At 43.7% G+C, this 27537-nt stretch overlaps 1 protein-coding gene across 2 annotated transcripts in view; it reads left to right on the forward strand.

Annotated features, from left to right (window-relative positions):
* The window catches only part of TAF2 (TATA-box binding protein associated factor 2), a 658862-nt gene extending 635785 nt beyond the window's left edge, over positions 1–23077 (forward strand). The window contains exon 27 of one of the 2 annotated variants that reach the window (XM_078686838.1): positions 21574–23077. In XM_078686838.1, the coding sequence (XP_078542964.1) occupies positions 21574–21848 (275 nt within the window). In that variant the 3' untranslated portion in view covers positions 21849–23077. The remainder of the gene's footprint in view (positions 1–21573) is intronic. The other variant, XM_078686839.1, reaches the window with a different exon arrangement.
* The last annotated feature ends 4460 nt before the right edge of the window (positions 23078–27537 follow it).

Raw genomic sequence — 27537 nt, forward strand, 5'->3', positions numbered from 1 at the left:
AACGCTTCTGGTTGCTGGATCGCTATCGGTGTGCTGTTGAAGCCGTGAATTTATACGGACAACTTTCTACTTGAAGAGCTTTCCTTCATTGGTGCTGGATCGCTGGCCCGAATTAATTAATACTGTCTTCAAGAAGTCTGCAGATCTCTGCGGTTACGTATCTCCACCCATTAGCTATATGAACTTAGCAATTCCACCTCCATCACAATTCTTTAAGGGGCTTCCTCTGCAATACACAATTGTCCTGATGATGGTCTTACAGACAACTGCAACAAAGACCGAAACGTCGACCTCTTCATCTTCTCCCAAGCAATTTATGTTCTTAAGAGTAACTTTTGTTCATTATTGGTCTCAGTTACTCTTTTTCATTTATAGGAGCTGATTTTTTGTTATGAACTGATTTGCTGATTTGTTTTATACATCTGTTCATGACATTTTGCTTATAATTAACTACTTGATATATCCCCTTGAATTGATTTCTGATATATAAAATATAATATATTTTCATACAAATAGGATCTCCCGTGTGCTTCTTCTCTTTTCTTTGTGATCAATATGAATACATATCTCTGTTATCCTATGGATACATTTGAGTTAGATTGCTGATAACAAACTCTATGACTTATGCTAACAAATAAACTGAACTAGTGTACAAATAAAATTTCCTGTAGACAATCCTCACCCTGTACTGTATACTGCCCAAGCCTACAAGGGTTTATTGGGTTACCCAAATTCTTTAATGTTTTGCTGCATTTCTGCCATCACTAAAGCCATTTTTCAGAATTCAAAAGACCTGATTTAGCCTCCTTGATTACAATCTGCTAATATCCTACTGTTTACATCCCACCATTACTTAAATCCTTTACCCTTCACTGGCTGGTGTGAAATTTTTCTTATTGTCAATGGACATCAGTTGGGATGTAAATCATGATGTTCGAAATACTGGTCATAGAAGCCCAGATGTCCATTGCTTTGCTTGCAATCCAGCTATAATGTAGGCTTGGGTTGCGATGCTCTAGGAAGCCATACCACATCCCACAACAAGCATCCCACATCCCACAACAAGCATTCTGCTATTACCCTGTGATTACACAAAAGAGCGGAGACTTTCAGAGACCATTCAGCCACGATCTCAAGCAAAGTTACCCTATTATAATTTACTAGTTATTCCATTCCTCCGTTGTTTTGGGGGCTCTCAGAATCCTCTGTGTTATTTCCAGGGGCATCTTTTGCCAGGCAAAAATTAGGAAGAGTCTCTACTAGGATTGAAAGATCAATGTATCTTTTTATTGAAGGAGGGTTACCTGACACTTGCCTGATTGCGTGATCCTTATCTTTGGGTAGTGCTTCAGCTCCCCACCCCCTGTGTGAGTTCCACAACCAAGACTCCTCTCCCTTTTGGTACTGCAATGTATCTGCCCACTTCTGTGCCACATTTTGACTCCTGATGTTTCTCAGTTTGTGCCTTTTACTCCTCTTACCGCCTCTTTTGTCCCTTTCACTGTTCCTAGTTTTTCCATCATAATGCTTCTCTCTTATCTTGCTTCTCACTGACTCTTTCTTGTACCTCTTATGTCTCTTCTCATCTACTACCCTTTGTTGTCTGCAGTATTTTTACAATTCCTATCTCTCTGTTTGTGCCTCTGCCTCCTGCCCTTCATTTCTACCTCTTACTGTCTCAACTTTTGTGCCACTCAGACTCTTACGCCTCTATTCTCTCTACTAGTCAAATCAAATCAAATCAAATCATCTTTATTCGGTTTTCCATTATTTTTGAAAGACCATAAAAGTTCATAAAAAACTTGTTAAAAGGATGAAACATTCAAAGTTTTTAAGTTTCAAATAATTAAAAGCTTTTCTTTACCAGTATTCTTATGCACGTTGAACAATTCGGTCCATTTTTCACAAATTTGTTCGATGTCTGACACAAAATTTAAGAAAATGTACTATAGATTTTGCCATAAGTTCATTTTCCAAAAACTGCAAGGCCAGATAAGCTGGACGACATTGACGCATCTTCAGAACCTTCAAAAGTGGTATTATACAAGGTCTACGTGGTGAAACATACAATTTACAGAAAAGAAGAACATGAATAGTAGATTGTGAGGATGTTGAATCGCAAGGGCAAGGGGATAGATTGGGAGACCAGTCATTTTGAGCGGGAAAAGAAATCATACGATGAAACATGTTGAACCTAAAACGGGTCAACAAAAACTTTCCATAGTAATTTAAATTAAACTGTAGGTACGGTTGGATGGTGGGAACAAATTGTATTAATAAACATTGCTGCACAGTTGGTTTCCCTATCTCACTTAGTAAACGCATTTGGGACAAATGAGACAAACAAACTGTTTTTAAATCTTTTTTTGAGAGGTCTATTACTGAGGGGGGGTCGTCAAAAAATCTTGCATATCCAATGTCTGCAAGAAATGTCTTAACGTAATCCAGCCATCTAATCTTTCTCATGTTGTCGAGTTTCAAGCAGTCTTGGACAATAGTTCTCGTGAGATGACATTGTTCCGTTGCCCAGATCCTTCGCCACAGCATGACCGGTTGGATTTTAATAATGTCTGAAACATAATCCAAACCAAGTTCAAGATGACAACCATATGTCATGGTACTTTTTGGGACTGCCAGCAAGAACCTTAGGAAAGAGTTTTCCATTTTTTGAAGCTGATCTACATTTGCCCCACCCCCTCAGACCCCTGCTCCATAGGTCGCAATACTGAGACATTTTGCGTTATATATTTTTAGCATTTCTGCCGGAGGTCTTTTACCTAGCCGAAGCGCAAAAGCCTTCAGTGCGCCAACAGCCCTTAAAAATGCTAATTTACGAGAGTTGACTGCTTCCCTCCACTTAAACGCCTCGTCAATTAAAATCCCTAAATAGGGATATGTCTCCGTTCTTTCAAGGGGTAAATTATCCACGTAGATACTCTTGTTTTTTTTTCGCTTTATGCCAGCATGCATCACGTACGTCTTTTTTATGTTTACTTTGAGACTCAGGCTGGCCATAAATGAGCAATACTTGTTCAAAATCTGTTGGAGTTGGACTGGGATTCGGGCTAAGATCACCGCGTCGTCGGCATATAATAGAGCTCTCTACTAGTCTTTTAGCCTCCTCCCTCACAGAAGCCTTATTAATGGCAGCCAAAGTAGACTTACCGCTGGCACATTGAAAGCACACCAAATGCAAGCTTATCTGTGCCTGTCCGTGCTCAGCGCGAGGACCTCTTGTCCACTGACTACCCATCCACTGCAACTGAAACCATGTGCTCGCTCAACCCCAGATGCCCGATCCACACTGTGCCCAAGGACATCCCCAATGCAGACAGAAGGTGTGTTCTCCTTCCCCACCTTCAGGTTTTGCTGCCCCACTCTAACCCTTACCCACCACCATCCAGCACCTCAGCACACTGCAGACATAACCACACAAGCACACTGCTACCTCGCACAGCATACACCCCAACCACAACTGCATACTCCTGAACACCTGCTCCCTCCCCAAACATGCTAGAAGTCTGGAACCACATGCTCGACTTCTCCTCAGACCTATTATTTCTCACAGAATCTTGGATGCAGCAGCAGATTCCCCAGGTAGAGTATCGCAAGACAAGACGGATCCAACAAACCCAGAGGTGGACTTGCCATCATCTACTAAAAGGACCTCAACTGCTCCACCACCTTTGCTCAGACAAGCTGTCAGCTAGAAAACATGGCTTTTTAAATCAGTACCTTGAGCACCGCAACCCTGGGAGAACCCCTCACCCAGATCAAAATTCATCTCTATTCTCGCTGACCTCATCCCCCTCTGGACCCTACATCCAACTCCATCCTACTCAGTGACCTCAGTGTCCACCTAGAAAACCAGAACAACCCCAACTCCACCACTCTCCTGAAATATCTCAGCATCTTAGGACTCACCCAGCGAAGGAATGACCCCACTAAAGTGGCCGAACACCTCCTCACCCCATTTTCACCAATTATCCCAGAATCAAGGTAGACAAGCCTACTCTACTCACCTGGATGGACCACTTCCTCATTTGCTTCACCCTGCACCTGGTCAGCCAGCCCATAACCGCCTACACCTAGACGAACCGATGCCAATAGAACAAAATCCCAGAGGACATCTGGATCTCTGTGCTCCGGTCCCAGACACCCCCCCAACCCCGCCGCCCTAGTATGTTCCAACATCAACTTCAACAGGTGGATTACCTCTTTCGTAGACTCCTTGGTTCCCCTAAGAACCACCCCTACTCTCTGATCTAAGCTGCAAGCAGGCTGGTACAGTGAGGATCTCCAGCGCACTAAACTTCACTGCAAGCATCTAGAATGACAGTGGTGCCACTCCACATCTCTCTTGATCTACCACCAGCACCTCAAAACCTCCAAGACCCTAGTCCTCACTGAAAGGATCCAAATTAACTCTAATACCTCCAAAGAAATCTTCACCATTATGAAGGAATTCATGTCCCTACCAATCAGCTTCATGGCCTTCACCGTATTCCAGGAGCCCTGCACACAACACTTGCACTACCTCACAAATAAAATAAACACCATCTAGAGCAAGTTGTCCTCTCCCAAATCCTCCTGCCACCGGACCTCCTTTCCACCCTCGAAGTCCTACACGCCAACGACAAAAACACCCTGGAGCCTGCACTGACCTGCTAGACAGCCAACATCATCCATCAGAAACTCTGTTGGATCTGTGTCTGCTCTACATCTTCGCCAAAGAGCTCACACCATCTGCCTAGCCCTTACACCCATTCTCAGCCTCTAAGCTGCTACTTTCTCAGACATCATAACCCCCATCAAGAAACCCTCAGTGGACCAACTAACCTGCAAACTACAGGCTCATCTTCCTCCTCCTCTACCAAGCCAAAGTCTCATTTCAGAGCCTAGGATTGGCTCTGAAATGCCATAGAGCTGGGTGCAGTTCTAAAATTCTTTTATCTGAAAGAGACAGTTAGTTATAGATTCCTTACCTTAGAATTTCCCCCATGCGTCGGTCTGGATCTGGAGATTTTTTCTTAGCAGTACCCCTGCGCGTCAGTAGGTGATGTCGGTCGACTTGGTGTCCTTCGTCGGCATTGTGGTTGCCGGGAAGACATTGCGGCTCCTATTTAGACACCTCTCCTGCACGCTGACGTCCGTTATTTCTTTTTCCGCGCCAGCCTAGCACAGATCTGGAGAGAGCCCTTTAGTCACTTTTTGATGAAGCTTTTTTTACGACTTTTTGTCGACTTCTTTTTGAGTCAATTCAATTAATTAACTTTATTCGATCTTAAAGAATAAGATCATAACAGTACAGTACGTCATAAAATACATATTCAATAATACATTACAATTCCAACAGATAAATAAAAATAAAAGCCATAGGTAAGAACTGAAGCTAAAAACCCTCTTAATACATACTAGCTTAATCCAATTCATAATATAATAAGCAAAAACGCCTAGTCCAAATAAAATAAAATTACAAGGCAGCCCATCTCCTAGCTGTTAAAGCCATACATAAGTAGGATGCAATAGAAAAGCATACATATGGTTCTTTTTGAGTCCTCGACTTGAGCTGCTCGAGGGATGCCCCATTGTTGGACCGGTTTCAAACCCTGCGAGGCATGTCAGAAACTGATGTCTGTGAAGGACCCGCACCTCGTGTGCCTTTGGTGTCTGGAGCGTGACCATGATTGAGTGGAGATTGAGCGGCGACAGTTGACAGCTTTTGACTTTCCGCCTAAAGTCTGTAACGTCATCTTGGCCAGCCAGGCGTCCCTCCATGAAGTCTGTTTATGCCTGTCGATGGAACAAGTTTGTTGCATGGTGCACAGCAAAGACTGTGGATCCCCTCTCTGCCCCTCTTTCTGAGGTTCTCTGGTTCATTTTCTCTTTAGCCCAGCAGGGCTCTGCTCTGAGCACTCTTAAAGGCTATCGGGCAGCCATTTCTGCTTTCCTTCGGCTACCAGATCAGCCCTCTTTATTCAAGTCCCCTATTGTAAATAGATTCTTTAAGGGCATTATTCACATCTTTCCTCCATCTCCTTTCATAATGCCGCAGTGGGACTTGAACCTTGTCTTGACTTACATTATGTGTTCTCCTTTCGAGCCTCTTCACAACTGTCCTCGCAGGCTCCTCACTCTGAAGACTGCCTTTCTTGTTGCCATCACCTCTGCTCGCAGAGTGAGTGAGCTTCAGGCTCTTTCTTCTAAGCCCCAATTCTTCAGTGTGCATCCGGCCAAAGTGGTGCTTAGGACAAGACCCTCGTTCCTTCCTAAAGTAGTTACACCTTTTCACTTAGGACTGACTATCACTCACCCCACCTTTTTCTTACCTCCGCACCCTTCCAAGGAGGAGGAGAGACTCCACCTTCAGGACCCAAAACATGGGCAGTCCTACCTTGACCACACAATAGACTTCTGGGTGGAGGATCAACATTTTGTTGGCTACGTGGGTGCCAAAAAAGGTTGGGCTGTCCAAAAGTGTGCCATCTCAAGATGGGTTGTCCTTTGTATAAAAATGAGTTTCGCTTTAGCCAAAAAGGAACCTCAAGTGGGGCTGCGTGCTTATTCCAATAGGGCTACGGCAGCAACTGCTGCTTTATCACGTGGAGTTCCACTCATGGACATCTGCCAGGCAGCAACGTGGGCATCTATGCACACATTCACCAGACATTACTTCCTGAATAGTCAAGTCTGGAGGGACAGCAATTTTGCCCGCTCTATTCTCCAGGACTTTCTGGTGTGAACTTGGTTTGCAGACCCTCCTCCGGGGTTGGTATTGCTGGTGTACCTATTCTAAGGTAAGGAATCAATAACTAACTGTCACTTTCAGATGAACATGTTACTTACCTTCGGAAACAATTTATCTGTGAGAGACATAGGTTAGTTATAGATTCCTTACCGCCCCACCCACCCTCCCCGCTCTGTGAACTGATTTCTAGGGATAGGCACTCCCTTACAAGGCCCTAGTTGTGACGCACCAGTGGTCAGTGTCTTTCATGGCTCTGCGCTTCTGGCGTGAAAGTCGTGTCAGAACTGACGTCAGTGTGAGGGGTAGCATCTAAGTAGGCACCGCAACATCATCCCAGCGACCACAATGCCCACGACGGACGCGTAGTCTACCAACGCCACCTACCGACGCACAGGGGTACTGCTAAGAAAAAATCACCAGATCCAGTCGCCTGGGGGATATTCTAAGGAAAGGAATCTATAACTAACCTATGTCTCTTACAGATACATCGTTACCGAATGTAAGGAACTTGTTCTTCACTACTGTGAGGCCTACCTCACCTATAGGATATTGAGTTACCTTAGTACATTTAATAAGTGCTAACTTTTGATTGGGAACAGGCAGAAATGTCATGTTTAATCTCACAAGAATTGTATTATGAAATCTTCTTTAATGGTAAAGTCAGATTTTAAGTCCTCATTCTGAAAATTCCACTTTTAGAAAGTTGGCATTTTCTTGTCCTAACCATTTGGTGACTACAGCCTGTGTCCTGGGTCACATGCCTGTGAATAGTTGGCTGTTGGCCTTTGTATATTTCTTCTAGACCCTGAGACAAAGGGGGACTAAGTGTTGACAGGATCCCTTGCTCACTTTGCCACTGGATTAAAGCTCACCTGGCTGATGAGGGGTGTTACCCCTAAACCGGCCCCAGGATGCATGTTTCTGCTCCAGAGAAGACCTTGCTTGGCATTTTGGGCTGGATTGTTCCCATGAGGCACAGGGCCAAGACTTATTTGCATATAGCTGGGTCTGAACTGGGGTGGCAAAGTGAGCTAAAGAACGATGATTGATTCAACCCAGATCTGTGACTGGGGGTGAGTGTCTGAAAAGTTGCTGCGCTCTGTCCATCATTTCCTTGTGTGTATATTGTTCGCCCCAAATTGGCAGGGTATGCCCAGACTTGGGTCCCTTGCTCACTTTGCCACTGGATTCAAGCTAGACTGGCTGATGAGGGGTGTTACCCTGAAACCGGTCCCAGGATGCTTTTTTCCAGTCCAGGGAAGACCCTGCTTGGCAGTTTGGGCTGGACTGTTCCCAAGAGGCACAGGGCCAAGACTGATTTTCATATTGCTGAGTCTGAACTGAGGTGGCAAAGTGAGCTAAAGAAGGATGATGGATTCAACCCAGATCTGTGACTTGGGGTGAGTGTCTGAAAAGTTACAGCACTCAAACAGAAGTTTCAAGAACCAAATGTGGAGGTAACCTAGATGTTTCCCCCCACTGGCACAAGGTATCAATATTGGTCCCTCAGACCAACTCGTCAGTACACTCCTGCACCTGTGTAAGACTCCAAAAGGACTGCCTTATTCCCCAAGGGACTGCCCTGCTGCTAGCGGCCTGCTCGGACTTCAAGAGAACTGTCCTGCTTGGGGCCTGCTTTGCAGAAGAACTGGATCACCCCCTTGTTCACAGGAAGACCTACGTGACTCCAAAGGGTAGTTGCCTGTCCTTTTGTTCTGAGCTACAGGGACTCACCAAGCTGCAGAGGCCTTACTGCAACTGCCCAGCTGATCTGCTGCAACTGGATCTGCCTGTTACTTGCTGGCCTCAGCTAGAGTGAGTTCCTGATCCCCAAGAGGCGCCACTCAGGTCCCGGACCCCATGGCTGGCATCAGAGTGCACTCCTATTAAAGCAAGGAGAAATCCTAAAGTTTTGTCTCTTCTCTACTGCCAACAGGCCCGTCGTGCTGAAACTCGGCCACCCTCAACAACTGGCAATGTGAAGCTACAGTGAACTGACTCTTGATGCTACAGCGACCGTCAGCAATGACCGGCAATGCAAGATCTGTATTTTGCACTACAGCAACATCAGACCAAGGTCACCACCAAAGTGAAGCTCCAGCAACGACCATCTGCAACACCCGACCAGATCTTGGTGCTCGAGCTATGACTGTCAGTTGTCCTTTTCGTGCTTTAGATAACTTTGAAAAGGCGACTCGACTTCAGATAGCCCAACTTAGGGGTGGCACTAGCCTGAGGGTAGACACGCCTATCTGACCAAATGGCAATGTACAAAGCGGGTTGGTTTCTCTCCTGTGATAGAAACCAGATTTGTATACCAAAGGCGGGGGCCCTTTGAGGCTTCCCTGCCTTGGAATGTTAATCTGCAGGTCATCCTGTGGGAGGGGGCCTGAGCAGGCTTGGTTTCTGACCACCCTAGAGCAAAGGCCCTCACCTGATAGGTTTTCCGGGGGCACCTCCAAGGTGCCCTCTGTGTGCACATATTACCAAATCCGACACTGGCATTGGTATGGGTTTATGCATACAAGACATTTGATGCCAAGCATCCCTATTTTCAGTGAAGTCTTCATGTAGCTGCAGAACTTGTTTTCACCAGTGTCTAGCTCATACTTTAAAATCGCCTTGCCTGTTCACTTGTACTGGCAGTAATGGAACTAACCAGCACTGGGCATATCTGCTCATGCAGTCATGCCCTCACATGTAGTGTAGTGCACCCTGCCTTAGAGCTGTATGGCCTGCTGTAGGGGTGACTAACCTATTACGCATGTAGTGTCTGCAGGCGAGGCACACAAGCTGTGTGCTATGTCGTATTTTCAATTTTGTCTGCACCAAGACACGCAGCCTACTGTGGCAGTTTGCATGAGCTTGAGGAGGGGTCCCTTAGGGTGGCAGAATTTGTGCTGCAGCCCTTTTTGACCCTCTTTGGTATCTCAAGACATAGGTACCATGGGTACCATTTACTAGAGACTTACAGAGGATACTAAAGGTATTGCCAATTGGGTAAACAAATGCACATTTTTGAGAAAGAGTTCTGGCACTGGTTAGCAGGAGCTCAGTGCACTTTCAGTCGAAATCACATCATATACCAAGCAATAAGTGGGGGTGGCATATCAATTAAAAAAATCCTTATTCGGTTTATAAAACCATAAAAGATACACAGTAAAAACAAGTAGACATTCAGAAAAGAGAAATGCCACCAGTTCAGTAATCATTTCTTTAGGCAGTCGTTTTATACATATTCAGTGTATAAAAGCTAGGCTTTTTTTCAAACAGGTAGATAATTTTCCAATTTGAACATTAAAAGTATTAACCACTTGGCTGCTAAGGGGTGTGTGCGAGGTCCATTGACTTTCCATTGAAATCAATGGAAAGTCCATGACGAGTTACCCTTGTCATTAGCGCTGAAGGGGTTAAAACATTATTCTTTTTTTTAACTTCCAGGCTAGGTGTAAAGAACAACTCATGTCGGGATCTCGACTTAGATAAGGTGTAAATGCTATAAAGTGCCAAGAATATTTATAGTTCCTTAGTTATACAGACTGGGCTCTGTGTGGACATACAACATATGGCAAACAAGTCATTAATTAGATTTTACCCTGGTTAAAGTGCAAATGCCTATAGTGTGCAAAGAACTGCATGTTACGCCTATGTACTACTCCTACTCTCTATCAATGCGGGAATAAGGCGAAGCGCTAATGCTATACGATGCTAGAGGTGTCTAAGCTTCCTTGAAATTGCAGGTTAGCCTATGCCTAGGATGTGACTAGCCACTAGGAACTTTCTACACAACTCAAGCAGATGTTTTAGTAAAAGCTACACTCCATTGACTCACTTCTGATGGATACTTCCAGTCACAGATTCCTCATCTTTAAAATCTTCCCCATGCGTCAGACTGGATCAAGAATTTCTCACAGCATTTCTCCTGTGTGTTGTTAGTTGTCGCCCTGCAGCTCTGCGCTGGCTTTGTTCTGTCCTGGAAGTGACATAGCCGATCTGCATACAAACGCCACCCCTGTGATCGAATGTCAGTTTTGTTCTTGCTGTGCCTCCGTACGCAGATCCGGAGCTCTGCTCCTTATTCATCAGCTGACAAATTCCTTCTAAAATTCATTTCCGGTATGGAAGTTAATGATGTTCCCACGAAGACTGCAGGGTTTCAACTGTGATGTGCCTGTCGTAAACAGATTTCAGTGATGGACATGCATGAGGTTTGCTTCTGGTGTTTGGGATCAGAGCACCACTTTGAGTTCAGTAATTGTTCCCTAATGCATCTAAAGGCTATCCAGGACGATGAGTCAATGTTGTATGTCGCTGAATGCTGAAAGAAGTCACGGACCTTGTGTGACTGCCGCTCCAAGCTGAGGGTTTGGGCTCATTTTCGCACTCAAGGCCACACCTGCAACAGATCCTTTTCTCAGTCAAAGTCGTCCGGTAAGTCCAAATCTAAGAAGAAACATAATAACTTGAAACTAGGCTCGACCCATTCCTCCACTGTCTGTCGGGAAGGGGTCAAGGCGTCAATTAATATCGCTCCCCTCAAGTGATCACAAAAGTGAAGGTAGTAGACGCTACACTTCTTTGGAGGTTGGGGATACCAGTTTTCCCCTACTTCGGTGACTGGTTGTTGAAAGTTGGCTTGCCACAGTCATTTGTAGACCATCTCCAAATGACCGCGAAGATTGTGACATCTTTGTGGTTCTCGAACAACCAGTGAAAGTCACACCTTTACAGAGACTCCCTTTTATAGGAGCTCTTCTGAACATTGTGAAGTTAACGGCCTTTCCTCCCTAACGACTTCAGGCTGGCTATGATCCTGATGTTTCGGACTTAGTCATGCACCCTAGTAAGTAAGAGCAGCTCTGAGGCTTCTTGATCTATTGGCTTCATGGATCCTGCTTGTCCACTGTGCCAGGTGGCATATGCGGGCTCTTTAGTGAGATCTGAAGTCTCAGTGGGTCCAGCACTAAGGAAACCTGCCATATTTCATCCAGGTTTCAGAGAAGACTGCACAAGATCTATAGTGGTGGGTGCTAGACTGCTACCTGATCCCCTGATCAGCGACAGGCCCCTCTCCCTTCCGCACACACAGCTGATGGTGGTGACAGATGTCCCCCTTCTGGGCTGGAGAGGACATCTGGGAAACGTGGCGCTCAGAAGACTGTTCTCTGGTATAAACCTGGCCCCACATAAATCCTTTGGTGCTACGGGCCTTCCACCTGGTGTTGACGGCTTTCCTGTCATCCATAATGAGAAGACCAGTGCAGTTTCCCACAGCCAGCATCACAACCAGGTGGTAGTGCAAAAAGAAGGGCGGCGTGGTGTCCTGTACTAAGAGGGGCTGCACATCTGTAGATGGCTCGAGCTTCAGGGTTTTCTCCTGATTGTAAACCTCCTGGCGGAAACTTTAAACACCTCCGTCACTAGTTGATCACAAAGGTGGCTCAGGACATCTTCCGACAGTGGAGTGTGCACTGACTTGATCTTTTCACTGCATTAAGGACATGCAGTGTTAAGAATTCTGCTTATTGGAGTTTCCAAGAACACTCTCTCTAGGAGACATATTCAGGCTAGGGTGGAGCACAGGAGTCTTGTACACTTTTCTACCATTCCCTCGCCTGTCCTGAGTTCAGAAGATCGGGACCATCAGGACTCAAGTCACCCTAGTGGCGATGTACTGGGCCAGGGGAGATTGCTACCTGGAATTTCTGGGCTTGAGCCTTTGTCCTGTATTCAGGTTACCACTGTGGGGGTTTGCCGCCATACCTGCACAATCTACATTCCATGTATGGAAATTGAGCGTCAATCATCAAATCAGGATTTGCTACTTGAGGTTGAGGATATCCTCCTAGCGTCTAGGCGCCCTTCTACAAAGTCCATCCATGCCAGGCACTGGGACAAACTTGTGGCCTGGTACAGGGTATGCAAAAGAGGCTCCTTAAAGGCCAAACTCATGGATGAATTTATGTTTGTGTTTTCCTTGCCCTAGTAAAGGCTTGCAGTGTGCACTTTTGAAGGTTATTTGCCAGGCCAGCTGTCCTTGTTTAAATCACCTGCTGAGATGTATTTTACTAAAGTTTTGACACCTGTTCCCTACTAAACTATTTATGATGCCACTGTGGAGATCTTAATTCGGTCCTGGCTTTGCTTATGTGTAGCCCCTTCAAATTCATGCACAGCAATTTGTTGTAATTCACGTAACACAAACCCATTGCAAGCTAAACTGTCAGATGTGTTACTGTTTGTTCCGTCTTTGGCTCAGAAAACACTTGCAGTGGGAACTGTTGTAATTAAATTATCAGCCCTTTCGGCCTTTTGCGTTTACCTACCAACCGTTCTTTTTCAAATCACCTGTTGTGAAGCATTTTCTCCAATGCTTGACCCAAATGTTTCCCCCTAAACCTTTGTGATTCTATAGTGGGACCTTAATTTGGTCCCTACTTTCCTTATGTGTTCTTCTTTTGAGCCATTGCACAGCTGTTTCCTACATCTCTTCACCCTGAAAATTGTCTTTTTCATCTGGATAACTTCAGCAATTTGCGTGTCAGTCCAGCTGCCCTACACCACCTTCTTTCCTGGACAAACTAGTGCTGAGGACTAAACCAGCCTTTCTTCTGGTAGCTGTAACTTCCTTCCATGTCAGACAGTCCATTATTCTCCAGATGTTGTTTGCCCCACCTCATTACTTCGAAGAGGAGGAAGAACTCCATCCTTTGGCCCCAAGAGAGTATTCAGCTTTTACATTGATTGTACCAAATGCCATTGCGTAGACGATCAGCTCTTTGTCGGGTTCTCTGGAGCGAATAAAGGCAATGCAGAAACTGACTTTGTCCAGATTGATAGTGCTCTGTATTAAGACCTGCTGCATTGTGGCCAAGAAGCAACCGCCAAAAGAGTTGAGAGCTGATTGCACCAGAGGCAAGGCTGCTACCACTGCATTGGCACACAGAGTACCTGTCCTGGATATCCGCCAGGCGGCAATGTGGTCATCTTTGCATATATACCCATAGCACTACCACCTTGACAGCCATGTCTGACACGAAGGGCATTTTGACCATACAATAATACAGGATGTTTTGATCTGAGTAAGACTCTGTGCAAGACTCCACAACGCCAGCAACTGCAACAAAGCCCTAAAATGGATCTGCTCCTTCCTCACCAGCTGAATGCAGAGTCAGATTTCCACTGTTCAACTCAGAAGCCACAGAGATAACCTATGGAGTGCCTCAGGGATCCTCCCTGAGCCTCACCCTCTTCAACATCTACATGGCCCCGCTTGCAGCCCTCGTCAGAAGCCATAGGCTCAATATCGTCTCCTACACTGACGACATCCAGCTGATCCTCTCCTTCGCAGACAAACCCACATCTGCCAAGAGCAACTTCCACGATGGGATGAAGGCATTCACCACCTGAATGAAGGACAACTTCCAAAATTTTAATTCAGACAAGTCTGTAGTCCTCATTCTGGGCTCCTCCCCTTCAGCCTGGGACGACTCTTGGGGGCGGCAGTGCTCGGAATCTCACCACACCCACGAACCATGCATGAAACCTCAACATCATCCAGGACTCCTCATTATCAATGAACTGCCAAATAAATGTTGTTTCATCCTCCTGCTTCCACACGCTACGCCTGCTTCATAAGATTTTCAAGTGGATCCCCACCAAGTCCAGGAAAACGGTCACCCATGCGCTCGTCTGCTGCAATGCACTCTATGCCAGCACCACTCAGAAACGACCTTAAAAACTGCAGACCATCCAGGACGCCTCCAACAGACTCATCCTGAACATCCCACACCACAACCACATCATTGGCCACCTGAGAGACCTTTACTGTCTTTCTGTCAACAAGACAATCACCCTCAAGCTTCTCACACACGCCTACAAAGCCCTCCACAACACCGTACCTACAGGCATCTCCGCTCCACACAACTGGCCACTGCCACCATCCCAAAGATCCGCAAGACCACGGCTGGAAGATAATACTTCTCCTACCTGGCTGCGAAGACCTGGAACTCCCTGCGTCTGCACATCAGGCAATCACCATCACTGCTGCAATTGAGGAAGTAGAAGAGAGATGGGTAACCCAGTTGACCCTTGTAGGCTTGGGCAGTAAACAATGAAGGTTAGGGGTAGCTACAAGGGATTTTGTTTGTTTCTTAATTTTGTAAAATTCTTAGGTTAGTTGTCAAAGATCTAACCCCAATGTGTCCATAGGACAACACTCAAGCTCTTGTATGCCTAAAGCAATCAATACCAAGCAGAAGAATAGGAAACAAAAAACAAACACACAGAAAAGTAATTTTCAAAAAAAGGTATTGTATTGAATAAATCAGCAAATTAATATACGGGGATAAAAAGAACAAATCAATGTTAGCAAAGATGTTATAGACAAAAGTTTGTACAAATCCACATGTCAGTTCATACCAACTCATTAGCTCCCTTGATTGGTGAAAGATAACCAAGTCCAGTAATGTGCGATGGTTAGCTTTTGATGGAGATGAATTGTTTTGGAGTTGATGATGGAGTCAACGTTTCGGTCTTGTTAGCTGAAGTCTATAAGACCATCATCAGGACAGAAATTGTTTTTGCAAAAGGTGCCCCTATGCACGTATGTGGAAGTTGTTCAGAGAAGGCGAGTCGCTTGTCGAGATCTCACCGGTGGGCTCTGATCTCTAGTGATTCCGAGTTGGTACGGAGCTTTTGTATCCGAGTTCAATCCAGCAGAGATAGGCAGGATAAATGCAATTCTTAGTTGGTCGGCGTGTTCTGTCACTGGATCGGTAACCGACCGAACCGTTGACTCCATCATCAACTCCAAAGCAATTCATCTGCATCAAAAGCTAACCATCGCACATTACTGGACTTGGTTATCTTTCACCAATCAAGGGAGCTGATGAGTTGTTATGAACTGACATGTTGATTTGTACAAACTTCTGTCCATAAAATTTTTGCTAACATTGATTTGTTCTTTTTATCCCCGTATATTAATTTGCTGATTTATTCAATACAATAGCTTTTTTAGAAAATTACTTTTCCGTGTGTTTGTTTTTTGTTTTTTGTTTCCCATTCTTCTGCTTGGTATTGATTGCTTTAAGCATACAAGAGCTTGAGTGTTGTCCTATGGACACATTGGGGTTAGATCTTTGACAACTAACCTAAGAATTTTACAAAATTAAGAAACAAACGAAATCCCTTGTAGCTACCCCTAACCTTCATCGCAATTGACGAAGGACCTCAAGACCTGGTTCTTCAACTGAACCGCAGAGCCATCCTCCACCCAGCGCCTTGAAACCCTCACGGGTGAGTAGTCACTCTGTAGCAGAACATAGATTGATTGATTGAGTCACTCCATAGACCCACCAAGGGGGAGATACTGATGTGATATCTATTCTAAAGGTGAGGAATCTGCAGTTAAAACTATCCATCCGAAAGCCAAGATATTTACCTTCAGTCAAGCTCCAACGAGACATTACAGGGTTTTCATACAGCCAGCATGGAATATCAAAACAGGAAGTAGTTGCACAGTAACAGCGCAAAAGGTTTCAGACCAGCTTGCGCTCAAAGCTCTGTTAAACTGTGAACACAATACTTTTGGGGTCTTGAAAAATGAGCCCATGCAGAAAATGTTCTCCACAGAAATAGGGCAGATTTGGACTTTTTCTTGATTCTTCTTCGGGGCACTACAATTTTAGGAACAATGAAGACGATGTTCACAGAGAAGATGACAAATATTTACTCAGAATAGCCCAAGAAAATGAGATGGTATTTAGAAAAGCAAAGCACCCGTTTTTTGGATGAATCTCTTGAAGGAAGATTTTGTTATTCATCACTGTTGCCTTCAACAAGCAGCTGTCCTATTCACCAATAGTCCCAAAACCAGCTGACGGCTTGGATCAGATCAACAGTTTCCCCCGCAGAAGAAAATTCTAATGCCCTTGTAGTAATTTTGTACCATCAGGTCACGTAGCAGAACTTTGTTAATACACAACACTTCTGCTGTATCGGAAAACCCCTTCTCTGCATCCGCCGTCCCGGTCATTTGGCAAGGAGACAGAGCCCTGCTCTTACCTATATCATATGTCTTTCTTCTCATTTAGGTCCAGCCAGCTTTGCGGTCCCAGCAATGTCTAAAATGAAGTCATATTTATTTCCTAACACCTGTCTTGACATGTCAAATTGTTTGTTACCTAGGTGTACTTGGTCAAGAACAGCCTACCATAATATGTTTATAGTTCCTTTATGTAGTTGGTGAATGATGGACCCCCGCCTCTAAGCCTAGTCTTTGCACAAAATATGTCCCCAGGGGGTAATTTCTCGCATTCATGTGCACAGGAGTCTCTATAAGATGCCACATCTTGATGAGTTCAACAGGTTCCCTACGGACGTATAGGAAAACCAAATGCCCTTTGGTTGCCAATAGATATTAAGAGGTTTAAGCAGAGCAATCTACAAGGCAAGTTAACAATACTGCAAATTAGAATTTTAGTACGCATCAGTTACGATTAATTAATTAAAGCTTTTCTAACAGCAGCATTGTTTTTTGCAATTGGAAGAGTAATCTTGAGACAGCCAGTGCCAGCAGCCATCTTCTTCTTTCACAACTTTACCTCTTCTTTAATTACACTTGGAAGGTGTACTATGGGAAAGCTCATGGCCAAGGGAGTGGTGGAGGTTATAGGTTGGAACTGGGGCAAGGATTTTACAACAGTTTGTCCAGGTTCTGACTGGGAGAAAGTTTCTGTCCAATCTTGAATTTGTTATACCTCCCAAAATTAATTAAGAAACACAAATTCAAGATGCATCATAAAACTAGGCCATATAGCAATTCTGCAGCAGATCAGTTTGCGGTAAAAATGGCTTTCCTTTAGCCTTGTGCTGGCTGCATTGTTTCAGTTATGGGAAACAAGATTTTCCCCATCAGTTGCATTCTATTCACCCATTGGGCATTCATCAGGTGGGTTGCGACTGTACAACTCTCTATGTACATATAGCCAAAGACGTGTGGAACGCGTCTTCACGAGACAGCACTGCAACATTGTCAAAGCGTCAGTGAAATGTGGCATCATTGGGAAACGAGGGTGTGGATATTATGTTGGAGGTTTCCAAGACAGCTGCCCGTATACATAATCCCAAGAAAATCTGTACACAAAGTGAAAATAGTCAGTCATGGAGTGCTTGTCTTTGGCAATACCACCTACCTGGGCAGACAGTTATGTTTGAGTCTACAAGAGCAGTGGGAAGCATTAAGTGCGGATATTTGCACATGTTACGTTTGGCAGACCAACCAACTCTTACTAATAGGACACAATCGGGTATCTAAATCTTTACAGCAGCTCCGACATTATTTCTAAATTGCTGAGGACCTTTAGTGTACTTTAAATTACCATTACGCCTGGGCAAAGCCATGTGCTTTGTGGTTCATATGTGGGGCTCAGGCAAAAACCCTTAGCACCAGAGTTCTTATTTCTGGTCCAAATGATCTGTCTAACCGACTCCAGTCTTCAACTCCATCTAGAACTTTGAGATCTGATGCACGTTTATTTAGATTCCTAGGATGTGACTTTCCAGAAGGGGAAGGTGATCTTTTTCTTTTTTCTTGGCAACCAAGGCTTGGAGCCATCTTCCTCCGGCATTCTGTCATACTGACGATGAGTTGCATATCAGAAAACGATTACAAATGTGTCTGTTTTCATATTGCTAGCCTGCCTCACTATTGCTAGTTCCTTGCTTTGTTAGCTCCAGGACACTCCTTGGAGTTGCCGTTGTCCTTTAGAAATCATGTCATTCATTCATGCAGCCATTCAGTCATTTTTATGATTAAAGTATGCCAGTCAGTTTTATGCATTAAGACAGTTTTGCAAAAATGTGTTGGTGTAAAATCATCGAAACGAATACCAGTACATAAGCTGAAGCACACATGCTCATTTAATAGTGCTGAAAATAAGAGAACAGGTTGAAAAAACATGTATTTACCACAGTGTCTCTCTTGGTCTTCTTTAACTGCCATACTAGGTTAGTAAGAAAATACCATTACTTGGCCAGGATTGATAATTTTCAAAAGTACCTTATGAATGACAGTTATGGAGGTTAAATACAATTGATGTGGAAGTGGAATTGCACAGCAATGAGTAGCTCATTGTGTGCAGGTATTACTGTACACTGGCACAGCTGCCGGTGGATAACAGTCACTGTTTTATCTGCCCACCTCGACTGGTCTCCAGCAACCACTTCAGAAGAAGACCATGTAGTGTGTGTATGACGGAAGCACAGTGTCTGTGCGCTGGTACCCCACTGCTTTCCTATGCTATAAGTAGTGCTCAGTGGTGCGTACCCGGGGTGGAGGTGAAGCCTGCGGGGTGTGACTTACAAATTGTGTTTTTTATCTATACGCAGGGCCACTGGAATTATCCGATTGTTCGTTTGCAGCGATTTATGCACAATGAAAGTTTTGCCACTTAATCCATCTGACGAATAACCTGCAGATTTTATCAAAAAACTATTTCTTTCTAGCTCGATTTAAAAGTTATTAAAAATGCAGCAACACGTGTCGCGTCACAGTGAGAGGCCCCTCGCATAGCTGGACTTTTTACCTTTCTGTTGCTTATTGCTCTATTTGGGTGTTAGACTTGGACAGCCAAGGCCCAGACAGTGTTGCCAAGTTTAACAGGCATCAGAAATGCAATAGGTCTCACATTTTTTCATTTGGCCTTGTAAATTGCAATATATTTGACTACCAAGGGAAGATGTAAACCAAACAAGCAGCGACTTTAAAAGAAAGAAAGTGTAGCCATGCAGCACATTTTTAACAACTAAGCTTTAGGAATACTTTGATAAAATGTATGCCAGTGTTACATTTTATTGTGGGAATACTACTTCATACTGCACCTTGTGCTGCAGACTCTGCATGGACATGTAGTAATGGCCTCCTGCACTGCACCTTGTACTGCTGACTCTACAGGGACATCTAGTAATGACTTGCAGTACTGCACCCTCACACGCTTAAGACAGGGACATCCAGTCACTGCCTCTTGTGCTTATTCTATAACTCGAATGAGCAGAAAAATAAAATTATTGCTATTCCTGGAGAGTGACAAGGTGTTATTTTTTGTTCTCATTCATTACAATTTTAATTGTTTCTGGAAATAGAACATGTATTTATATTGCAGGGCTCATGGTTAAGTGGCATGATGCGAACCTTCAAGTAAACAAATGCACAAATTTTTCTGCGCGAGAAAGATGAGAGTTCCGCAACAGATATGGCCCTTTTCTGGCATAACATTGAACACAGCAATCCTTAAAGAGCCGCTGTACCCGGGCTCCTCCAACCCTGCCATGTATGAGAGATATTAAGAGGAGCCACTGGTTGTGGAGATAATGAAGGAAGGGGGGAGCCACCTCAATTTAAGCTGTGAAGGAAATAATGTCTCCAGTCCCACAATCCTGTGTGAAATATCTGCATACCCACAATCCTGTATGAACCTGCAAGCTCCTATTTTATTTCTCACAGGAATTAAATATCATGATTCTTTCTTACTACTAGGTTTTTGGGTCCCATTTAACGCTCTAAATAAGCATTAAGTGAAGGTAAAATAAAACCAGCTGTGTCATAAACTAGCTTTGTTGCATTGTGCCACTCTTTGCCGCTGAGCTCTATGACTGATTGCAGTCTATCTCTGAGGAAAATTATAGTGCAGTCTGTCTTTGATAGAAAGGCTCTCAGTGTGACAAATAGCAATGGAGAACCACAGCCTCCTATACGTCCATGGTAGATGGCAATGTAAAGAAGCACCAAAGACCCACAGGAAACAATGACAGCTAGGTATCAGGAATCTCCCCGGAGTCTCCTGTGCGTGTATCTTGGATGGAACTGTAAAGAAGCGCTAAAGACATGCAGGAAACAATAAAAACAAGGCATCTGGAATGTCGCAGATGGAAATGAAGACAAAAGTCAAAGACACAGGAAACAGTAAAAACAAGTGAGGCATCTGGAATCTCCCGGCAGCCTCCTATGAGTGCTCTCCACTGCCCAGGTGGGAGCAAGCGCTTGAGACAAACAAAAAAGAAAATAGTGCCACAAAGGAAAATACATTTTAAAAAAATGGAAAAACCTATGTATGCTCGTAGGGTCCAAAACAGCAAAAGCCGGGACAAATTTACCATATTCACCAATCAGAAGCAGTCATGTGCAAAGGACATTAAAAGGAGCCAATAGAAACATGGAAGATGCTTGAAGTCCATGTACTAGATACAGCATGTATCGAAGAGACAGCGCTTGCGCTGCCCAGGCCGAGACCTAAAAATGACAAAATAGCAAAGTAATACTATTACAAAATGTGCCATATTGTGCCACATAATATGGCTTTTCTTGCCACATAATTTGCTCAACCTTGCCTCATAATTTGGCCCTCTTCTGCCGGATAATTTCATTGGCCCTGTCAATACTTTCTAGCGTTCATACGAGAAAACATTAGCACTCTTGCTGGTGTTTTTGTTTTGAATCATACGACCAGGTAGCAGATTTACAATGTTTTGGAGGATATGCATTTTTTAAACCAGCTATAGATGCCTTCGCAGACACGGTTTTATTTTCCATTTGCTTTTCCATCTATGTGCTTTGTCCTTGTTCAATGTTTCCATACCGAAAACCCAAACACGCACAGCTATGATGTAAACTAGAATGTAGTTTGGAAACAATTCATGTTGAAATAATACACCTGGTAGAATAGATACCGGTTTTTAGTTTATAAAGGGAGAGTATGTGATTTCTGTATGGCCAACACGTATAAAACATTCTCTTTTCTAATATTTTGCTTTTTTTTTCCTCCCAGGAAAAGACCAGTCATCTCTGGATCTGCACATGCTTCCAGTCCCCTTCAGTCCCCACCCGCTCTTCGGCAAGGAACTAAACTCATCCAAGCACAGTGACCACCACCACCACCACCATCACCACCACCATGAGCACAAAAAGAAAAAGAAGAAGCACAAGCACAAGCATAAACACAAGCACAAGCACGAAAGCAAGGAGAAGGAGCGTGAGCCTTTCACCTTCACCAACAGTCCTGCCAGCGGGCGTTCCATCCGTTCTCCTTCGTTGTCAGACTGAGGGGAATCCCGCTGCTGCTCGGGCGAAGGGCTCGAGCTAGGCTTCCGAAGAATTGATTACTTTAAACTCTGACAGGACTTTAGAAAGTGTTTCTACAGTCTTCTGATTGTCTGGAATGTATTTGAAGTCGTGTCCTGGGGCTCGTGTTTTGGTAACTGCTCTGCTGCGCTCCACGGTTTCATCTGTGTCATCCTTTCATTTTTAATGGGAGGTAGACCGTTCTTCATGGATGGAGGCAGCCGACGTGCAGAACTGTGAGGCATACATGCTGCCTGAGTCAAATGTACTGTAAACGCCCTGAGAAAGATCCGTTGCCTGAGGGTGGTGAGTGCAATCTCTGACGAAACTGGTTGCATCAACATGGAAGGTATGAGAAGATTGAGAACTTCTGCGATTCTTTTTGTTTTTACCATTACAACTTTTGCCATGCAAGTCAAAAATCAGTAAAGAGTTTTCTTGAATTTTTTAAAAATTGCAAGCCATTTTTATGGATATTTTGTTTTTTAATTAAAGATATACTTCTATGCACAGTAAATGTTTTTTGCAGTAATGTAGCAATTACTGAGATTGCTATTCTCTTTAAAACCTGTAACATAAAATAACGTGTGTTTAGAAGCTGAGGAAAATGGTGTATTTTTCCACTAAATCCACATGTTTACACAATGAACATTACTGATGTAAGCAGACCTGTATTATCTTCAAATGGTACTCTGGTTAAATTTGGATTACCAGAATCTTTACTAAGTTAGATGGTGTGCAGTCTAACACTGCCGCTAGATAAAATCATCGATTTGCTGAGTCCTTTTGTCTTTATTGAGTCCAAAGGTATTTGAAATTGTAAGTGTTGTATGACAACTGTGCTGACTTCACACAATTTTAACAACAGTGTTCTAAATTTACATTGGCTTTGTAAGACACTGCCCCTGATTTGTTACAATTTTCTTTTTAAGTTAATGCTATTTTTACTTGTGTTATTGTATGTTATTTAAAAATTTGCGCTGATTTTATCTTCTCATGGCAAGATGGTTTTGTTTGCAGTTCTGTGATGGTGGTGAATTAGGCATACAATAGGGCTGATGCTTTTTGTTTAAGATCTTTGTTTTGATCAACCCTCTTTCTGAAAGTGCTGTTGAGATGCAATTTTTTTTTACTTTTCTACCTGTAATTTGTGTTGATAACCTTGTTAACTGTTCAGAAAAAAACATTAATAAAACTTCTCTATTGTGGTATCCTATGTATCTTACTTTGATGGTGCAACATTTTAGTAATTGCATTCAAGGAAACATGTTTATTAAATAATTTTTATATGTACATTCCTTTGTCTTTTTATGTTTGAAAAATGTCACATTCGTTGTTAATCGTACATCTAAAGTATGTAAGAAATAAGTCAGATTGCCCTATGTCTCATATGTCATGGCTCTTACCCATGCTTAACTGGTGGGTATCCTTGCCCCTTCGTGGCAGGACCAGAAACTGCATCTATACCTCTTTAAAATTCAGAATTTTGCACGGTTATTCCATGTACAAATGCTTGTGCCATACAAGAGACACCCCACTTCTGTGTGCTCAACCTTGCAAATTCCATTTTGAATCAGAAAACTGCTTGTCTTGCATCCAGAACATTTGAGGCAGGCGTTGCCCTAGCTTTTGGATTCCTGCCAGAGGGTTTGCGCCTTTTATATGGTTTTATTTCTGCCTCCTATCTCCTTCTTCCTTTGGCTGGCTTATGCTGCAACACTCCGGCTTCATGCCATGGACTTTCTGATATTAGCAGTTTACCTGCATAATTTCTTATCCTTTTGTCTGTGAAAAAGACAAGAGGCACCTCCCCTCTGTGTGCTACCACTGGTGTGGGGACCCTCCAAAATTGCCTGACTTACATGCAGAGCCAGGATGCACCGTTATTGAAAGCAGATCACTAAGAAGTAAAGACAGGAGATATGTTCACATCTTAGGCTACCGGGCATGGTACACAGCACCCATTTACCACTGCCTCGATGAGGTAGAGAGCCAATCTCTTGGAGGTCACCCTTACTCGCTGTACACAAGTGATGCGAGAAACTCCAGGACAGATGAAAGCACTTGGTCACAAAGACATCTATTCCTCTCACCCCCAAAGTACATGATGACTTATCAAGGTCCAGTTAGAAGGCATGAATTACCCAGGAACAGTGTATCGTTAAGGGTCAAGAACTTACGCTTTGTTGAACCCTCTAGTTCAAATCTCCAACTGGGTGTTACATTTGCAAGCTGCAGCTCCATGAGGGCTGAAGATCACCCTACAGCACCACATCCCTTCCACCTCTGATTAATGTACCAGCCTTAATCTCAATCCCAGCTCTAACTACTGGTCATTCATGGTAGCTGATTTCTCTGTAGAACCACCTTTTAGGCCCTCTTGTCACACCCCACATTTATACCTTTGAGGCTTTAGTTACTCTCCAAATATGACCAGCCATGGTTATAGAGCCCTAAGTCCTCAATTAGGTCAAGGAGAACCTGGGATTTTCAGGTAACTGAATGCCGGATCACAACAGAACATTCTGTATAATGTTGAAAACCCCAATGTCTTGTAATGATGGCTTTTTGGAAGTGTGTGGAGATTAATGTAAAAATCATCTTCCAGGCAGTGCTATTATGGCCTCTACACTCTCCAACTGTGGCATGAGTTTATCTGATGTGCCTCCCTGCATCCTGGGTTGCCCATAAAGAGTACCCATTCATGCTTATTGCATGCAAACAATCTACAGAACAGAAACTGCTGATCACTAGAGTCCTCATTGATAAGTCCACCAGGGCCCCAAACACTGTTCCTTCCATGCAGCAGTCATCACGGTTCAAGTCCTCAGACCAGAATCCAGTGGCCCAGGATAATGTCAGTAGTCTTCCTTTATATGCAAATAACTTTTGTGATCCCACCACGGATGATGTCTTCCAGTAATACAAGATAAGTGCAACTAAATAGTAAGTGCCATCAAAGCAGTGCCAGCCTGTCCTCTTTTTCTTTTCAAGCCGGAAAAGACCTTCCATTCTGTTGAGGCAGGTGAGTTCTTTTTAGCCCAAGAACACAGTGCTTCCTCCTCTTCAGGATGCAGGCTAGCAAATAGGAGACACCTTAGGGGGGAACAGCAAGCATGTTCCTCTGTTCTGGAAAAGCCACTCTACTCTGCTCCATCTCATGAGGCCTACTTATCCCCATTTGGAATAAAACTTTCTCTCCCCAACCTGCTTGGAACCCAAATAAACACAGATACATGGGTCATCACTGTAATTAGGGAAGGGCTATATTTTACACAAACATAGCCTACAATATCCGGGCCACCTAAGCACCATATTTCAGTCCATGAACCTTTGCAAGAGGTCCTTAGACCTAAAACCGTAACCATTAACCTATAAAACTCTTGAATGAATGATAGCATTTATAAAGTGCAGGCTTTCACTCCAATGGAGCATATTGGCGCTAGGGGTGGGTGTCAGAGGAGTGTGGTCTCCAATGTCGCTGTGAAATTATGTGAGAGAAAGGGCCAGTCTATCTGGAACTGTGAAGATCCAGGTTTTCAATTTTTTCTTAAAGATAGATTCAGTCTGTGTTAGTCTCAAGTACGTAGGTAAACAGTTCCAGGCATTTGTCCCTAGTACAGCCATGAATTTTCCTCCTCTGGACTTCAAACGGAAATGGGGGGGTACTAGCCGATTTTCCTTAGGGGATCTCAAGGTGCGAGCTGGTACATAGACTTTCAATCTGGACCTGAGATACTTGGGGCCATTTTGTTTTACAGCTCTAAAGGTGATCACAAGGATTTTAAAGATAATTCACTTGTGTATAGGTAACCAGTGGAGGATCCGAAGAGCCTCAGAGGCAGAGGACCCCTTTGGTAAATTCAATACCATTCGGGCAGCTGTATTTTGAACAGTCTGCAGCTTTTTTAGATTACTCTTATTTATGCCTGCATAGAGACTGTTGCAGTAATCCAATTGCGATAGGATCGTAGCCACTGCCACGGACTTGCGAGGAATGGCAGGCAGGAGATCAAGAAATGTTTTCAAAGTTTTTATCCAATAAAAACAAGGTCCTGCAACTGACAGAGCCTGCTGGTGAAAAGAAAGGGAGGTATCAAAACGTACTCCTAAATGTTTTGCAGTGTCCACCGTATTAGGGAGTGGGGCTGTGTCTGTTGGCCACCACATTTTGGGTGAGAAGATGTTACATTTTACGAACAGCAGAATCTCCGTCTTTTGGCTGTTACATTTTAGGTGGTTGGTCTTCATCCATTAGAAGACAGCCGAAAGACAGTGTTGGAAATTTTCTTCGGCTGCTGTTGATTCTTTGTCCAGGATAAGAATGAGCTGTGTATCGTCAGCGTAAGATCCAGTCTCGATGTCAAAAGATGATATTAGCTCTAGCAGGGGCACCATATAAATGTTAAAAAGTGCAGGGCTCAGAATCGAGCCCTGAGGCACACCCGAGTGCAGCTGCTTCTCTGTTGAAGTATAGTTGCTGAGTGTAACTGATTGTCTTCTGTTTTCCAAAAATGATGTTAGCCAAGCCAGTGCCCTCTGTGAAAACCCTACTCTTCCCAACTGTTTATCCAAGGCGCCATGGGAGACAGTATCGAATGCGGCTGAGAGGTCCAACAGAATCAGCACTGCCATCTTTCCCTGATCCAATGCGATTTTTAGCGTCTCCGCAGTGTGTAGCAGCGCTGATTCTGTTGAAAACCCAGCCCTGAAACCTGATTGCCTGGGATGTAGCACATTGTTTAATAACAGGAAGTCATTTACTTTCTTATTTACAAGTTTCTCCGTTATCTTGCTTAAACATGGCAATAATGAAATAGGTCTAAGTTTAGTCAGAGTGGTAGTGTCCGCAAGATGTTTCTTTTGAAGAGGTTTAACCGAAGCAACTTTCCAACTGTCTGGTACTACTGCCTGTCTAAATGAAGAGTTGATAATCTGATTAATCATGAGATTAACAGTATCGATCAGCACATGTAGAACTTTGGGGGGCAGGGATCGCCTGGCGAGCCAGATTTATTTGTTAAGATGACCTGTCTGGACTGTTCAAGGGTGATCTCATTAAAATGAATCAACAACTGTCTATTTTCTGGATTATGATTTAACTCTTCAGTAAATGGGGTATCTGTTGTGAAATCCTTTTTAAGGTCACTGATCTGGTTATCGAAATATTCCGCTATCTGATCACATAGTTGTTGTGATGGGGGAATTTCCTGGTTAAAAATCTTAGGATGGGTGAAAGATTGAACAATTTTAAAGATCATTTTTTGATCAAACGATGCCTGCTTGATAAGATTAGTATAATTAAGTTTCTTTTCGTATTTGATCATCCTATGATATTCTTTCAGTGCTGTTCTGAAGATAGTGAGATCATTATTGTTATATTGCACCCTCATTTACGCTCAAGATTCCTGCATTTGCCTTGTAGCTCTTTAGGCTGAGGGGTGAACCATGGGGCGGAGGTTTTCCCCTGAGAGGCTCTACTACATGTGACCACTGGGACCATTTTGTTGGCTAACATGGTCAGCCAGTCATTGAAGATGCCTGTATCGATAACCGGATCTCCTGTTAGTGTGGGTTTACTTAATTCTGCCAACATATGAAGATTAGGATTTGATAACATTTTGTTCCATTTCCTATTAGTTTTAAAACGTGGCTCTGGCTTTTGTTTGGC

Source organism: Lissotriton helveticus, chromosome 4_1 (genome assembly GCF_964261635.1).
Source record: "Lissotriton helveticus chromosome 4_1, aLisHel1.1, whole genome shotgun sequence".
Classification (NCBI taxonomy): domain Eukaryota; kingdom Metazoa; phylum Chordata; class Amphibia; order Caudata; family Salamandridae; genus Lissotriton; species Lissotriton helveticus.